The sequence below is a fragment of the Fundulus heteroclitus genome, chromosome 20 (assembly GCF_011125445.2).
Source record: "Fundulus heteroclitus isolate FHET01 chromosome 20, MU-UCD_Fhet_4.1, whole genome shotgun sequence".
Classification (NCBI taxonomy): Eukaryota; Metazoa; Chordata; class Actinopteri; order Cyprinodontiformes; family Fundulidae; genus Fundulus; species Fundulus heteroclitus.
The window spans coordinates 32,300,386-32,318,538 of NC_046380.1; the positions used below are offsets into that span (position 1 = coordinate 32,300,386).

The 18,153-nt window shown below is 40.3% G+C and overlaps 1 protein-coding gene across 1 annotated transcript in view; it reads left to right on the plus strand.

Annotated features, from left to right (window-relative positions):
- Positions 1 to 8,128: 8,128 nt before the first annotated feature.
- cast (calpastatin) overlaps positions 8,129 to 18,153 on the plus strand; it is a gene marked incomplete in the record, with an annotated part of 82,460 nt that continues 72,435 nt past the window's right edge. Inside the window, 2 exon segments of the mRNA XM_036151846.1 lie at positions 8,129 to 8,269; positions 8,863 to 8,949. Of these exon segments, the coding sequence (XP_036007739.1) occupies positions 8,240 to 8,269; positions 8,863 to 8,949 (117 nt within the window).

Below are 18,153 nucleotides of genomic sequence, written 5' to 3' on the forward strand. Positions count from 1 at the left end.
ATTCCAGCATCCTGAATGGTCAACTGTTGCAATATTCGATGCAAAGTAAATGCTACACTTTTGATATTCTGTTAGACGCCATCATAAAATTGTGAATAATTGTGCTCTAGATTTTATTTAGTCGTATTAGACTAAAGGGAAATGAATACAAAGACCACACTTTTCAGATTCATATTTTGTAACATGTCTAACCCAACATGTGATTTTCTTTCCACTTCAACATTATGCAACACTGTGTGTTGGTCTGGCCGATAAAATCCCATTAAAATACATTGAAGTTGAAGTTGTCTGAAGACCTTTAAGAGACAATGTATGTTTTTACTGAGCATCACATGCAAAAGTAGCAGAAAGTGAATGATCAAAAAACTGATCCCCAGCTTGAAAAACAGAAACTATAAAGTGATCCACAGGGCTAAAAATTGAGGGGTTAGAAAATGTCACAATGTTGAATTTGCCTTATTAAACATTGGCCGTGGATGGTTTGAACCATACCACACTTATTGATAAAGCACTTTACAAGAACAAAGGTAAATAAAGTGCTATACATATACAACCGAAAATACCTGTAAAATTAAAATAGACAAATAAAACAAAGACAACCTAAAATAGAAAAACAAGATAGTTGAAAACAGTAAAATAATTAAAAATAAAATAAAAACAGTGTTATCCTCTCAGGATGTGCAAAAGGCCACAGGTCCTTTGCACATCCTGAGAGGATGTGTTCTAAGAAAAGTCTTGAACCCTGAGAAAGAGGAGGCCTGCCTGACACCCAATGGCAGATTGTTCCATAATTTTGGAGCTGCTATGGTGAAGGCATGATCTCCTCTTGGTTTCTGCTTTGAATTCAGGACAGTAAGGAGCTGCTGGTTGGCAGACCTAAGGGAGCGGGCAGGAGAATGGGAGTGCAGCAGCTCAGAAAGGTAGGGAGGGGCCAAGCCATTAAGGGATTAGAAAGCAAGTAAAAGAACATTAAAATGGATCCTAAAACATACAGGCAACCAATAAAGGGCACATCCATAGGTTTTGGTGGTAAACTTCACTAAAGATCATTTATGGTTTATAGTGGACTTGCAGCAGCTAAAACATTATTTGTTACCTTGTGCGACCGTAACCCTTATCATTAAAACTGGAATCAAACACAAAGGTTGAGAATCTGCTTCAGTCATTCGTGTGATGAAAATCCAGGCAGCCTTGTACAAATGTCATCTGATTTCACTTCATGGCAGAAAATGTCACTCTGGGGTCAGATATAGCTGTCTCGTATTGACGTTGATGCGTTGAAGGATTGATGGGGGTGAGTGGAGGTCTGAATGTTTATCAGGTGATATAAAGGTTTTGCATGAGAAAGACATGATCTTTTTTTGTACCTCATTCTGCACCAATTACAACAGGGCTGATAAATATTGCACAGGAAGAGAAAAGGAAATGAGTGACATTATTTGTTTTGTATTACAGACATGTCGGCCAGACCCCTTGCTCGATTTCTCAAAAGCCAAGTATTTAATTATATTTCATTCTACACATAATTATTTAGCTTTGCTTTTTTAAAAAAAAAAATAATAACCTATGTTTGTTTTTGTATATTGCTTTTATCAATATTACTTAATTTAATGCGGTTTATATTTGTGTTTTGCGTACAGCACTTTGGTCTCTGTGCGTTTAAAGTTCTTTAAAAATAACGTTGGATTGAACTGGATTGGAGCATCAGCCTAATGTCTAGATTATTGCATCTTATTAATATTATGTCTCGATATGTAGAACCTCACAACAGAAAGTGTTTGCGCTGTAAAAAAAAAACTGCCTAAAGTTGACAAAACCACCAACAGGCTAAATGGTTAAAAGAGAAAACAATGATGAAAAATGTTGCAAACAGGGAGATTCTTGAACATAGCTTTCTTAGATCCTGTATAAAAATATTAACACTGGGAAATAAGTTCATCTTTAGGCTGTGAACAATGACAACAAACACAATGATAAAGCAACCTTCCACTTAACAGTGCAACAAGTAGATATTTACTCTACCTGTTAAAAGTTTGGACTCAACTTTTCATTCAGTGGTTTGTCTTTATCTTCATTACTACCTCTGGGAACTCCTTTAAGATAGCTGGAAAACCATTTCAGGAGAGGTGACTACCTCATAAAGCCCACCGAGAGGACGCCAAGAGAGAGGGTCAAGCAGTTATCAAGACAAAGGGGGGCTATTTTTAAGAATCTAAGATATAAAATATGTTTCAAGTTATTTCACACTTATTTTGCTAACTAATTCTAAATACTTTGGCTTTATGGTTTTGATGTCTTCACTATGTCTCTACAATGTAGAAAGGTATAAAAATAAGGAATAGCCACTGAATGACAAAGTTGTGTCCTAACTTTTGGCTGGTAGAGCATAAAAAACGAAGGCAATAATTTGATTTAGAATCTGCAGTGTGATTTATGTACCACTCCTACAGGTGGCTGTGTGGCTAGTACCAATGTCTCAGAGTGTCGTGCTTTTGCAGAGTGAAGACCCAAATGCAGACTGCAGTAAGGGTGAGGTCGATATTTATTGAAGAAAAGATCATTTACAACATGGATCACAGGCAGGGAACAAACCCGAGGTGGCTAAGAGGAGGAACCGGTGACAAAACGTGAAACCAGACTGCTTATCTACTGGGAGGAGAGGGACAGAGAAAGCATGAAAACCAGCTGGAGTCAACCAGATGATTAGGGGACACAAATGAGAGCAATGAAGGAAAAGCTGAGGAAGAGCAAGACTAAAAGGCAGAGCAGAGAGGGAGGACGCACAGGAAGAAATGAACAGACAACAATGCAGAAATAACTAACAATTGCAAGGTACAGATAAGCAAATATTAAAGTATAATCCACTAGATAAATAACTAAAGAAGTTTAAAAATAACAAAATCAAAACACAAACAATGGTCATGACACAGCTAAATGGATTCGGGTTCAAATCTCACCTGGTATTATTCCATGATCTCTCCGTTTGATCATTGCAGCGTACAGCAAATAATAACCTAAAATTAATTTTCCCAGAAGAGAGAGGCTAAATAAGTCCAATAAAGATGCTTTTTTAAAAAAAAAAAAACAGTAATTCTACTGTCATATTTAGGCCTACAAAATCCTGTTGAAGATGACTGACTGAGGCAGAGAGTCACTGACGCCTCCCACATGGAAGCAAAGCTACATATGGTCATTCCTGAAGAAATCTTTGACAGGGTGGTGATTTCAAGCATGGAAATGGAAAGTTTTGTTTAGTAAAGTTGCTGTGTAGAAAAAGGTGCATAAGCCACAGGAACAACCACAGTTGTGAAAAGATTGTAATAGAGGGCCCATTCAGGAATTTGTGAGAGATTCAAAAGTTGTGGCCTGCAGGGGTAGTCAAAGCATGAACAGCGAAACTACAGCGACGTATCCAGGACGGGCTGCAGCTGTCACAGTCCTTGTGTTGGGCTGCTCCGCAAACAGAGACAATGTCGGAAACGTCTTGATTCAGAGAAAGAAAAGATGCTCAGGTGTCCAAACTCTTCTTTTCGGATGAAATACCATTATCATTCCATTCAGAGAATAAAACAGTTCAACAACAAAGTAAAACAATGTCTCAAATCTTCTCAAACCTGTGAACATTATAGCAATCATTGTATATAACTTGTATTACATGTTCTGCATGTTTTTACATGTTTGCATCAATCTATCTGCTGCTTACTGTATTTGTTTCGTCTTAGTGACCTGGTCTGCAAACTAGCTATTAACTAGATGACTAATGAACATGACTCTGGTTGCACTTGTAATAATGTTTTTTGTTCTGTCCCTATCAAATATACTTAGTAATAATAAAGAGATCAAGAAGATGTCTACCCTTACAATCCAAAAAGCCATTTTTGCCCTCAGTCCAGATAAAACAAAAACCTTGTTTGGAGGCTCAAATGTTCCGGGACTTTTAAAAAAGAAAACGTATCATTTTTGAGAAATACCTACTCTATAAAAATGTGTCGACATTTTTCAAAGACCCGCCATTTACTTGTTTTGCCAGGTTTTAGAATAAACAAAAATAAAGAAACTTTGGTAAAAAAAAATAGATCAGACAAATTTTTTCTGTCTGATGTTGATATTTCTGGAACATGAGGTAAAAAAAACACTTACTTTCCAACCTATGATGAGAAAAACATATCTAAAATAGATGTTACTGGAGCGCCTAGTGTTATTCTGTTGTGGAAATTCAATTAAATTATTCCATAAAAAAACTGAAAACCTGCTTAAACGTGCATTTCCTACTATAGCTATATTTAAAAATATTAGTTGGTTCTTTATCATTTTAGCCAGATGTTAAGAACCACTGCAGAAGGTCTAAGAGCTGCTTCAAGGTTGCAGATCTCTGGAGGAATAACATATTAGCACATAATTAAAACAAACTTTTTCATGCATCACATAAAAACACACCATGGTTTCCCAAATCCGCCAACTAATAGTGCACAATGAATCCAGTCATTGGATAAAATGTATAAATAACTTAAAACCAGGAATCTGAATTCTAAAATCCAGCTAAACACTTTACATCCTTTGGTTCAAGAGTTTAATTGTTGAGGTAAAAAAAGTTACTCAGCAGTCCTTAGTGTCATGGTTCTGAATGTTTTTTCTTCTTCAGATGGCAGGAGGGCGAACATGCTTTAAAGAGGTTTTTGAGGTCAAATGTAAAGGTTCCACAGTCAGGGATCAGTTTAGGAGCCATGTCCTCTGCTGGTGGAGATGGACTGTGTGCCATAAAATCTGAGGGTAGCGCCGCCTGCTGCTGGGAGATTCTGAAGCAGCTGATGCTCTCATCAACTGACAGGGTTCATGGATATGCAGATTTCATTTTCCTGCAGGACCACTGTAGCAAAAGTACCAATACCTGCTGTATTCACCGTGGTATCACTGGATCTGATTGGTCAGCAGACTGGCCTGACCCAAGCCCAGCAGAGCATCTATGGAGTATTGTCTAGAGGAAGATGAGAGACACCGGAGCAGATATAACCCCCCCCCCCCCCTCCCCCCGGGTCATTTACACTTCAAACGAATCCTCCTGCCACACAGCTCTGATCCACTTATTCAACATCACAGTCCATAGACACTATAAGCATGACATTCAATCACCAACACTAGCAGAAATAAATGCTAGTTTCTCTTTTTAAATGTCATTTCTTGAACTAATTAACCTTTTGATTAGACTTCAGTTGAACTTTCAGATAAAAAAAAAAAAAAAAAGCGTCGCCAGCACAGATGCTGTGTATGTTTTTCCAGACGGGATGTTGGAGTAGTAGCTTCCTCCTCCTCAGAACAGGAGCCTTCCTGACCTTTGTTTGTTTGGGAGATATTCCAGCAGCTCCAAGCAACACAGGTGGAAACAGAAATCAGTGCCTGCCGTTTGTTACCCCGAGATTTGCCATTTTGTGCGTTCTTTGGGTTTTACTTTTATAACGCACTAATTTTATGCAAAAAAAGAATTATATTGTTTTTAGGGCGACATTTTCTGTTCTGGATCACGGTGTTTTTTTTTTTGTGTGTGTGTGTGTTGTTGGTTTTTGTATGTGTGCTTTGATCTGTATTTTGGCAAAGTATTGTATAGCAGGGAGATGAAATGATTACAACTCCAGTTTATTTTCTTCATGATGTAGCTCATGGAGAATAAAACAACAAATCTTCTATAATGTCAGACCCTAAGCCAGGGTCGGCCTGAGATAGAAGCAGGATTCACAGCTGCTTAGGGACCCTGTTACTGTGGGAAACACCTTTCCGGGCATGGATGAACCTGTTTGCTTTCTGGTTTGTGTGTCATGTTGTGGTGAGAGGACCCAAAAATGATTTATTAAAAGGTATAAAAGAATCTTTTATAAAGAATATAAAAGATGAGCAAGACCAGGAACTCAAAAATACAGCCAGGGGAACACGGTTAGAGAACCACAAGGCAAGCAGACGAACCAGCACTGAGTGAGAGGAAGCTGGGAGTTTGGGAGCAGCTCAGTGAAGGTAGAGAGCAGACAGGAAGGAGACGGAAAGCTAACAGAAAAAAATACAGCATCTGAATAGTCACCAGAATAAACATTAAATGATAACTATAGACATTATTGAAAAATAACAAAAGATTCATCTGTCGGGCTGATGCCATCAGTGGGTGGCTGTCATATGTTTGTTGTTTACTATTTTCCAACATAAATTTTACATTTTACAGCATTTTTCATGGTGACTGGAATTTTATGAGAATCTGAAAATGTATGGAATGCACTTCACTGACAAAGGCCATGGCTAATAGCAAAGATGAGATGGAAAAAGAGTTGTGGAGGGTCTCTGATTAAAGTTGGCTGGAGTTCAGTGTGGCTTTCCAATACTGCAGTACAAGCCTAAATGAGCTGAATTATTGCTAAAAAGCAAAGATAAGTTGAGGTAAAAGGGGAGGAGAACTGAGAAGTTTTTATACCGTGGTATGGCATTAGAGTTGTTAGGTGTGGTACATTTCCCTCAGTTTAATTATTTCAGAATTCCACTTTGAGAAGCCTGTTTGCTTGGTTATTTTGTAAACTGTATTTTCTATTTCATTTAATTCATTTATCTATTTATTACAAACAAATTTGCCAATAACAAAAAGAAAACAACCAGGATTTAAAAAAAAAAAAAAAAAAAAAACCAAGAGCCAGAAAAAAACATTAGATTAAATCATTTTAGCTACATGTTTGAAAAATGAGATATAAATTTACATCTTTTTCATATTTCCACCCCTTTATACTTTTTGTTTATACTTCATCTTCCTTATACCTATATAGAAACTGTTTTTTTATACGGATGTTTGTACTTTGATTAAATCTCTCTATGCAAACTGTTCCACAAGGTCACTGCACACACACCTTTGTTATATTTATTATTATTTTATTTTTGTTGTTGTTTAAAATCCATACCTCCCCTTATTAAATCTTATCCCCCATCTCTTTCATGAATGGGGTTTTCTGCTTTCTCCTGCAGTACTAGTTGTTGCCAGCAGAGGGCGGCACCGTGCTGTGTGTGAATGTCTCGGGTTCCTGAGCGGAAACATCAGCCGGTGAGTCAACTTTTCCCTGAACCGTGGGGGGGCGGGTCCCTTCGACAGAAAAGTCAGACTGGGACTGAAACGGAAACATATGTTTCATTGTACTGAAAAATGAGCCGAATTACACAGTTAAAATAGTTTATATGGACTTAAACGTCACTGAGCGTCCCAACATCTCTTTATTTAATCAGTAACAGAAATCTGATGAGGTGACATCCATTCAATAAATCATAATTAGCGTTAAAAACATATCAGCAACTCAAACAAGACCCTGCATGCAGTGAAACTCTTTCTCTCTCACACACACACACACACACACACACACATCATCATCATCATCATCATGCTGAAGCATTTTGGCTTTGTCATCTTCTTCAAACATCCCTTAAAAAAAACCAAGCCTTTTTTTCCACGCGCACACACAGCGGGCGGGGCAGCTCAGCTTAACTGGATCCAAACTCCAGACTCTGATCTCCAAATCGCACGTCGGGTCGCAAAGAAAATTGGAGGAGGTTTGTTCATTCTGCTTGTAAAAGATGCCACACAAGAGGAGAAGCCATGGCCATCACAAAAACACAAAGGAGGTAGGCTCCGTTTGTTCTGTTTGTTATCTCCTGCAAACACAGGGAAACAATGCAATCTCTAAAACGCCACGCTGGCTCGTTCTAAGGGGCTTCTGTTGATTTATTGCGTAAATCTTTGGAGACTTCCAGTCTACGGGAAACTATTTCTTACAGTCATTTCAGAAGCCAATGAACTTGTAAGTTCATTGGCTCGGTCAGCTGATTCATCCTCTGCATCACTGGGAGATATGAGGAGTGTCTGGATGTTGCAGGGCACTGCTAACGAACATGCCTCACGGATGCACGCATGACCAAATCTTCTTCATCGCCAATGCTCGTCGTCGACACTTTTGCCTTCAGACCTTTTGCGCTTCCAAAGCAGCAGAACTGTTGCAAACAGGTCACTGCGTGTGGTGGCGCGCAAGAGTCCCGCATTCCTCGCAAAGCTGTTGTGAAACTTCTGCCTGGTTTGAGTCAGAGAAAGGAAGCCCTGCAGAGCAGTGCGACAGGGTGCAGTCTGCAGGGAGTGGCACATCTTTAGGGGAGGCATGAGAAAAGGCTGGATTCTTCTGTGAGCGCAGGAGAAAGCTCGTGCAGGCTCCAGCCTCCTCTTTGGTCCCCCATGGCGTACGCGGCGTACTGGATGAGCCTTGTAAGTACACCGGTTTTTGCTCCCTCTTTCTTCTCTTTTGGCCCCCGGCGACGCAGATCTGACGCATCAGCAGTAAATCTTAAGTAGAACTTGGCTCTCCTTTGGAAGCTGCGCTTTAATGCAGAAAACCCGGCCCAACGAGTGTGAAAAGGGTCCAGGTTCGGCTCTGTGCGCTTTGAGCCTTGGCACGGGCTGCACGGGATAATCTTAGAAACTATACAATGAAGCAGCTTAATTCTGTCATCATCACACAGTATTCATCCAGGAAGGTGTGACTGTTTGAACTGAGAAAGATTCCAGCACTCATCTTTCAGTGCTGAACACTGTTATTACTGCTACCCCAGCATTAATGCTGAATTTGTAAAGTTAAACCCCAATCAGATTTATGTTCAATCAGCTGTAATGTCCTTGTTTGCCATTTTGTAAGTGCTCCACTAAAGCACTGTAAAACGAGTAGCCAGCTGAAACAATGGGTTGAAATCACAGCATCCTGTTCGCTGGCTCCACAGAGTTCAGATTCAACAATAATAATCATGCTGCCTTCAAAGCGTTTGCTCCTACAATAACAGGCTGCTGCTGCTGTGTGTTTATAGCAAGGAAGAGCAGCTGCTCCTCATCTTGAAGTCCATCACAATAGCAAATCTTCGCTCTATCCCTCTGCAGTGTCTCTTTATGGCAAGGTACTGATTTCACCTCCTTCTACTGTCTCATACGTGCAATTCATTAATCTGTGTCAAACGTGGATTGCCGATTCATGAAACAAATTTTTGAGTTTTGGGGATGCTTCGGTGTTGTCGAGGGGATAAATGAAAGTCATAAAATGTGCTGGGTTGAAAAAATGTTGCTGAGTGATTAGGCTGTTCATTTTGGTCTGGTATACAGCTGTAACAAATCTCTCTCCTGGTTTGGGTGGGGTTTTGCTTTTCTGCATTGTTTCATTTAAAAAAATAAGTAAACTTTTGGGCACATTACCATTCTGCTGCATTCGTAAGAGTTTTGCAATCTAAAACTGGGAGCAGCAGATGAAGACTCAATTATGAGAAACTTGCAGTGGATTAGCACAGGTTGTTGGACATCAAAGGGAATGATTAAAGCTTCTCCGTGTGTGTTTGTCTCCCTCTGCTGAGTGCAGACTCACTCAGGTAAGATTTGGCTCACCTGTTACCTGAGTTTGCTTTGCTGATGGCGAGATAATGGAAGCTTTCTCTGCTCACACCACCTGCAGACGTGGCCAAATCTTCAAGGATTCACACACACACACGCATATATATTGTCTTGTGGTATACCAGATAAAAGTAGCAAACATTTCATGACTTTCAAAGGCTTTCACTGATGGATACATTCCAGTCTATAGACACATAGCCTTGTTTTCTCACTGTGGAATAATTTGATTTCTAAGCAAGAATAATCAGACCATTTTTAAGACATTTTTTTTTACTACTTCCTTCTAATTCAGAAGTTTACACTAAGATTAATTTACCTTTAAACCATTGGTGAATAGATAATGATGCCAATGCTTTGTAAGCTTAAAATATTCCAATTAAACAGAGGCACGACTCTGCGTGTACTTTAAAGCAGCACCTCAAACACATTGCTTCCCTGTATGACGTTATGGGAAAAACAAAATAAATATCAGGGAGATAGTGGTGGACCTGCATGAGTCTGATTCCTTAAAAAAGTTAAAAAGGTTAAAAAGTCCAAAAGCCAGGAGATGCTACATCTATCCGGTCGAACGATGAGAATAAAGTATCACGGGATTGCCTGAAGCTGGTAAGAAAGTGTCATTGTTTACAGTCAAGCGGGTCACTTGGGGTGCAACATGAACCGATACACTTCGATGTATAGACTAAACAATTAACGATCCAGTTACAATCCATGCAAAAATAAAAACTCAAATCATATTTGACATATCGTATCATGAGCTGAAAGGCAGCTGGTGGAGGAAGAAGCTGTTACTCCAAGTTTAACACACACAAAAAAAAAAAAATTACCGTTTGCAAACACAGTTTTTGGAGACATTCTTGTGGTATTATAAAAGTTTTTTTTTTGCCATGACGACCACAATGACATTATTGATGAATTATTAAATGGTTTGTGTTGGTACAACCTCAGTGGCAGCGCCATCTTTACCTGAGAAACCCGTCTGATGCAAAGTGATGCGGACAGCTTGTTTCATCAGAGGTAATTATGGCTGACAGAAGAATAATGATTTTATGCACCACTCCCTTTTAAAGTGATAGAATGGTATCCTCATTAAGACTTTCACATGAGTTCACCATAAGAAAGGTGCTTGAGTGCAATCTGAATTAGCCGTTAGCGATTAAAGGTAAGCTTCGTAACATCTTACGAAGTTTTCAATAATTCCTGCCAACCGAGACGCAACACAAATTAGCTTAATAAAAACCAAAGCAGTAAAGTTCGTAAAAAACGAGTTCAGGCTCAAAACTTTCCTGCCGTCTACTCGCTGAGTCCTGAAGCTTTGAAACATTTTAAAGCTGGATTCTCAAATCACATTTATTTTTTCCTGGGATTTTCTTTCAACACCCTCTGAGCGTCCGGTAATAACTATCTCAGTCTCCTGATTTCTGGTCAAATAACTGATTTTCCATGTTTTTTAAGTATTCAAGTTTCCTTCTTTATCTGTAAAATCCTCGGTGTTGAAAATCTTTCCACAGTACATTGGAGTCAGCTATATAGCTGTGAAAAAGTATTTCCTCCCTCCCAGATTTCCTCTGTTTTTTTAAAGTCACATTTAAAATTTCAGATCACCAAACATATTTTAATATTGGTTATTATATAGATAACCTAAGTAAATACAAGGAGTAGTTTTGATACTATTTAATTTATTAGAAAAGGAAAAAAGTTAACTAACCTGGCTCTATGTTAAAAGTCACCAGCCTGTCTTGTTCAATTATGAATTACCTGTAATTAACCACATTTGTTGGAAAGTGAGTTCAACTTTTCTGGACACAGCTAGGCCTGGTTACTACCAGGGCGGTAGAATTGAGAAATCCCTTATGTAGATCCTGTCTGATGGCAGGAAGTGGGCTAAATTTAAAAAGCACCTCATAATATTTCAGTCCAACGAAACAACAAAAGATGAGAAATAAACTCATTAAACCTTCCCAGGCACCGGCTGCCCTCACATAATTGCACTTCGACAACTCATCCAGGAGGTCACATGTAAAATCTTGGGTTACATGTAAAACAATGCCTCAGTTAATGTCAGTGTCCATAATTGAATTACAAGAAAGAGACTCTGGCTTCCAGGATAGAGTTCCAAGGCAGAAACTTTTGTTGGATGACTGGACGACCACTGGACGACTTGCCGTAACTGATGGAACGATAATATCCTGGAAAGGAGGAGGAAATCCTGAAAGTGAACATCTATTCACCAGTTTGTGACTCTGAGCACGACAAGCACTCTTGAGTTACGCAGCAGGACAATAACCCAAAGGACACAAGCAAGTCCATCTCTTAATGGGTATATATAAAAGCTAATTGAGGTTTTGGATGGGGCTCGTCAAATGCTGGTCTTAGATCTGACTGAAATGCTGTGGCATGACTATAAATGGGCCGTTCATGTACCTAACACCCCCCCCCCCCCCCCAAATGTGTCTGAGTTAGAACAATTCAGCAAAGAAGAGTGGGGCCAACCCTCCTCCACAGAGATTTAAAAGACGGACTGCCGGTTGTAACACATGCCCTTTGGCACTTGTTGCTGCCAATGGTGACGCAGCCATTTATTACGCAATTACAGTTCCACATGGGGCCAGGTTGGTTTGGATTGCTTGTTTACCTTAATGAATAAAACCATTTGACCCTAAACCTAAGGTCACAGGTACATATCAAACCCTAAGATTAACCTAAACTCAATTCCCACCTCCACCCTATCCCTAAGCATTAGCCCATTGTGAGGACCTTGCAAAATGTCCTCACAATGGGCTAATGCCCACACAATGTTGGTCTTTACTGTCAAATTGTGGTCCTCATAACGATAGCTATAAATGCCCCCCCCCCCCCCCCCCCCCCCCCACACACACACACACACATTTTTTTCATCAGCCCATAGACATATGGAAGCATTGCTTATTGGTTTATGGTCAGGGTTTGCAAAGCTACGAACTGCAGTGGTGGCTCTAAATATAAAGAGGAACCCACAGATTAGCAGCAGAGTCAAGTTACATATAGGGCACTATATATTTTGCCTGTGTACTAGTGCTCAGTAACTAAGATACACTGGTGATTTCGTCTTCTAGTTTCTCATTTATACTATATTTTAGATCAGCTGCTGAAATTAAATATGATTCACTCCAGTGTAGGTGCTGAAATGAAACCATATTTACTGAACCTTTGAACGCAACACGTCTTATTCCAGTTTAAATAGCTCTTCGGCTGGTTCCTGCTGAGGATTTTCATGCCCCATGATGCACCAGCTCGTTTTACAGGTCCAGTCAGCCGGGGTGTTTTACACAGCCACGGGTGTGTCTGTCTGACTGGGCCACACTTTGCTATCTGGAAAAGCCTGTTGTTTAATCTGTTCCCACATGTACATGTTATGCTCATTTGCATGGGTGTATGCGAATTACTTATTGAGATAAAGGAGCTGGAGCACCTCTGGTGTCTTTCTAAGCTTAGGGCGTGGAGGGAAAGGCTGTCTTGTGTGACTTGATTTAAACTGTGTGAACGTAGTGGAAAAGATGGAGGAGAACCTGAGAACCCTCACGTAGACCATCTGAGGTGGTGTTTTTGTCCTAATGAGAGCCAGTTTATCTTAAAATGAGATAAACAGAGCTGGTCACCTTTATTAGTGTCCATGGAAAATATGCCCCAAAAGTCTTTAAAATAAAAGCATCTTTTATTGCAGTAGGTGAATATAGCAAATTCTGCTTTGAGTTTATTCATGCTATCTGGGGATAGCATGAATAAATCCAAATGCAATATTTTTGAAAAGTTACTCAAAGTTTCCAGGAAGCGCTAATTAGTAATCCGTAACACTGTAAGAGAGTTAAGGGCTTTGGTTTTCAGTGCTGTATCATTTCTGTGTTATTTTGGTCGTTCCAGTGGACACATAAATTGTGGTTTTGGATCATTCTTGAGTTGGTGTGCATTTTCGAAATATTTCTCCCTAACCTGTGCGTTACCTTTGATTCTTCCTCGTGTTCTGTACCGCCCCAGTGTCCTCAGTCACCTTTGACCCTCCACTCATTCACAGCTGCAGCCTTTTTGTGTAATCACTCACATGTTTCGCATCCATTTATCACCACACCAGTAAATAGTTTGCCAGTTCTCACTCAGTTCTTTTTACCCCTGATCCATCTTGTTCTGTTTTAATTCTTTTTTTTTCTTGTGTTCCCTGTAGCGATCCCTGCTGCTTATAGGTTTTTGGATTTTCTATTAAAGTTTTATCAAACGCAACTAAATATACTTGGACATTTCCTTTGACTTGTGTCTTCACCTCAACCAACAAGGACTACAGTTCCAGTGTATAAACAACTGATTTTTTTTCAATGTGTGTTTCACTATTGATTTAGTGGCTGTTTTCAACGCCCTCTTTAAAGCATCTGTTCCACTTATGTATTATGTTTTTTCTAGTATCCATGACAACTATTGCACACATCATTAATTTGATGCAAGAAAAAAAAAGCTTTTTCTGTCCTGCTGTCAACAAACTTAAACAGGGTTTGCTAAACTCATCTGGGGCTTTAATTGGAACTGGTGTCATCTGAAGGAGGTCACTCTGGAATCCATATTGTCTGCTTTAGTCCCCTCTCTTTGTATAAATAAGTGTGTATGCTAGATTAAAGTAATGTTTTTCATGGTCAGATTAGACAAAGGCAGACTTTTGCCACTAAAACATCCAGGTAGATTTGCTGTGAAACAGATTAGGATCGTGTGGAAAAAACACTTTATATTCATTATTAAGCATGGTGGAGGATCTGTGATGCTATATTTGTATTTCTCCTCCAATGGTCCTTGAAACCTTGGTGGAGATAAAGACAACAGTGACAAAAAAAGGGTTTCCTTTGTCAGAAAAGTTAATGTGCCATTGGGTTTGACTGTCCAGACCATGACTCAAAAGAAACAAGGCAAGGCAAATTTATTTATATAGCACAATTCAGTACAGAGACAATGCACGGTGCTTTACATGATTAAAATATAGGAAAATAAAACAGAATAAAAGCAAGTAGGGATAGAATGTAGAAACAAAAAAATAACATTAAAAACAGTAGAACAGTTTAACTAGAACATTCAAAGGCAATTTTAAACAAATGTGTTTTCAATCCTGATTTAAAGGAACTCAGGCTTTCCGCACTTTTACAGTTTCCTGTAAGTTTGTTCCAGATCAGTGGAGCATAGAAACTAAATGCTGCTTCTCTGTGTTTGATTCTGGTACTGGGTATGCAGAGAAGACTGGAGCCAGAAGACCTTAATGGTCTGGAGGGTTGATACACTGATAACAAGTCTGTTAAGTATTTAGGTGCTAAGTCATTCAGGGATTTATAGACTAAGAGAAATATTTTAAAGTCTATTCTCTGAGATACAGGGAGCCAGTGTAAGGACTTTAGAACTGGGGTGATATGCTCTACTTTCTTAGTCTTAGTGAGGACGCGGGCAACGGCCAAATCAACACTGAGATGGTTCACCAAACACAAAATGAATGTCCGTCCATGTCCTCAGAGCTAAAGCATGGAGAGGACCCAGGACTCTGGATGATCTAAAGCGATTATGAAAAGAGGATTGGCCAAAGGTCAAAGATCCCGCTCTCTGTAAAAATAAATCTTGTGAAACAAAACAAGTACCATTGTCAAAAAAAAAAAAGGACTGGACAAAGTCTCAACAGCAGACATGACCACTACTGTGGCGCCGGTGATTTTGCTACAAATAATGTATTTCCCTGCTGAATACATTAAAGCTCATTCCATATCTTTACAAGGGGAGACAATAAATACAGAACCCATATATTGGTGCATTTCTTCTGCAGCTGCATTGCTTCAAACACGCTGCTTTATTATAAATGGCTAACTCTTTTGTTAATACGGACTAGTGAGGAAGGCTGATTGAGGGGTAAAGCCATCCCAAATGTTCCTAAAACACCTGAAAACACATCCCACTCCCGTGTGTGTGTTGCTGGGTGCGCGATGAGCAGCGGCTGCTCCCGTTGCCGTTTTATGTCGCAATGCAGGTGAGTTTTCATCCAGCCTTTAGTGTCTGTTTGAAAGGGGCAGGTTCGCTGCTCGTGAAGCCTTAGTGATTCACCCATCGGGGCAGACAACCGAGTGCTTTGTTCCAGGCTGGTCGGGACTGGTTGGGAAACATATTAGTTGTCAAGTAAAATAAGTCCACGTTAGGCTGAGGTGTGCTTCAAAGGCGCTAAAGAAACGAAAAGGCCGCTCAGCTGTCGGGCTCAATCTGTCTCGGCGATTCACTCGGAGGCTTGTTTATCAGCTCACCCCGCCCATTAGCTATTAAAACAAGAGACGGAAAGTTGGAGAGGTATTAAAGCGACAGAAATATGACTTGAGATTGGACATTCTGCGCTTATGTACTTTATAGGACATAAATGCAACACCAGCGCAACCAAAAAGGCCCACATTAGTTGTGAAGCTTAATATTTCTGACATGATAACAGGAGGAAGAAAATAGGTGAAGATTCAGGACGTTTCCTCTCTCGCCTTCAGGTTTGGCGCATTCATCTATCTGCCTGTTCACAGAAAAACACTCCCTACATTCCTAGCTGCTGAAAACACTTTAGTCTGCTCTGCTGGCTCAGGCTGTTCTGCTTCACAGACTCATGATGAAACCCTCTCTGCCCACAGACGTTGGTTTGATCACCTAAGCATTGATATAACCTGGGTGTAACCGTTAGCGCTTCCTGCTTTTATCTTTAAAAGCCTACGTTAGAGTGGTAAAGAATAGGGTCAAAGTTCTTCGCGGTGCTTTTGCTTCTTTGTTTACACTCCATGGTGATTACCAGAGGTCATCAGGAAAGCAACACAAGTCTTTTTATTACTGTATCCACACAGGACGTGTGAAAACGATGATTCAACTTGCTCTGCTGCATAGAAACCTGCACACGTGGTTTTAAAATCTGCGCTTGTGCAAGTTTTTTATGCGCGCGTGCCCTTGTGTATGTTTAAACAAGATCAGATGTAGCCTCCGATCAGGTGGGTGTCAGCTCACATCCCCTTTTAGCCCAGAGAGAGTTGCAACCCTGCCTTCTTCTGACTTTATCCAACATCTGATCCCTCTCTGCTCCATAACCACACCTCCTACTCCTCCCCTCCCCTCCCTTTTTTTTTTTTTTGCTGCTTCCTGCCTGCCTGCTGGAAACATGCTGCAAGTCGACAGATAGGACTTGCAGGCTGACAGGCAGACGTAGAGAAACCCAGAAGCGTACTGAACAAACATGGGCCAGATACTGAGCTGGATCCGAGGCCCGCGGGACGAGCCGGCGCTCCGGGATGTGTCTGTGGAGGAGCAGGTCTGTGGCAAAATGTGGTTTGTGCTTGTGTGCTTGTGCCAGATTGGGCAACTAAACCAAGTGTCCACATGTGATTTGTTTTGGGACTGAAGGCCAGACTGGACATTTTCTATTTGGTGAGACCACGGTTCACTTCGTCTCTTTTTTGTTTTGCCTGGTTTTGTGTTGCTTGTTAGACAAAAGGACTTATAGGGGAAACACAGAGTCAGCCCGAGTCAGACTTGACTCTCTCTCTCTTCAGGAATGTGCGTGGCTCCCACAGAGCCTCTGAGAGGTTAGTGTGCACGCTGCTCCGAGTGAAATCGTCAACCAAGACAGGGACAAGGTCTGCAGTGTCCGACTAGCGACAAGCATAAAAACATTACTAAAATGTTGTTAGGATTTTCCCAAAGTGTCATGATCTCACGCCGTTAGAAAAAAGCAGAACATTTGGTTGTAATTAAGATATCAAAAAGGGTTTGATTTCTCTTTCCCACCCTAAAAATAATCCCCTTGTGATTATCTAGAGCAGCAGATGAAGCAATCTCACATGGGTGTGTAGCGGCAATAACCTCCGATGTGTTCAACTTGTACACATTATCTTCAGGCTGTCAGCAGGAGTGACCGCATGGAGATTTATCCCAGACTGTCGTGATATCACTGGTCTGTTATCAGGGTCCTGCTTGTTTGCTGTGACACACTTTATTTGCCAAAGGTTAATCAGAAGAGGCCTGTGCGTAGAAAGCGCTCAGTGTGCCGATGGAAGAAAGGCGCTCGGCCCTTTAAGTGACGTTTATGAAGCAGTAATGTGGAAGTTCAACTAGTTAAAGTTCAGTTCACACGGGTTCAAAACGAACTGATTCGGGCCGACCGGTCGGCACCAGAAATATGAACTCTTTGTCGTTCATTTACAGTGTGGTCTCCAATGAGACAACGTATTAGAGATATATAGGTCATGACTTCAGTCACTAGTTTGTGCACACCAGTCCGGATATCTAGAAGAATATAAACCTAAACTAAGGGTAGTAGGTTGATTATTAACCAGAATGTCCACTTGATTTCCATGTCATAAATGAATTCACACAATTTTAAGGAAAGCAAAGATTTTAAAAGATGCTGGCAAATTTTCAAGAGGATTGTGCTTACTTTTTCCAGGTTATGAAATTGCACGTGTAGAAAGGGGAAGGCCTGGGAAAGTGTTTGCCTTTCACACTGATTAACATATCACTGCAGGGGAGTCGGCTTCCCCCGAAGCTTAAACGTTCGCCTACGACAAAAAGATGCAGGTTTTTCTGACGTCAGACACGATAAATCAATTTAATAATTGTTCCACACTGAACCAAAAAACAAACATGAAAGGAAAAAGGGGGAAAAATTTAAAAGTTGCAAGCTATCTGGTTGCATAAGCGTGCCAACATTT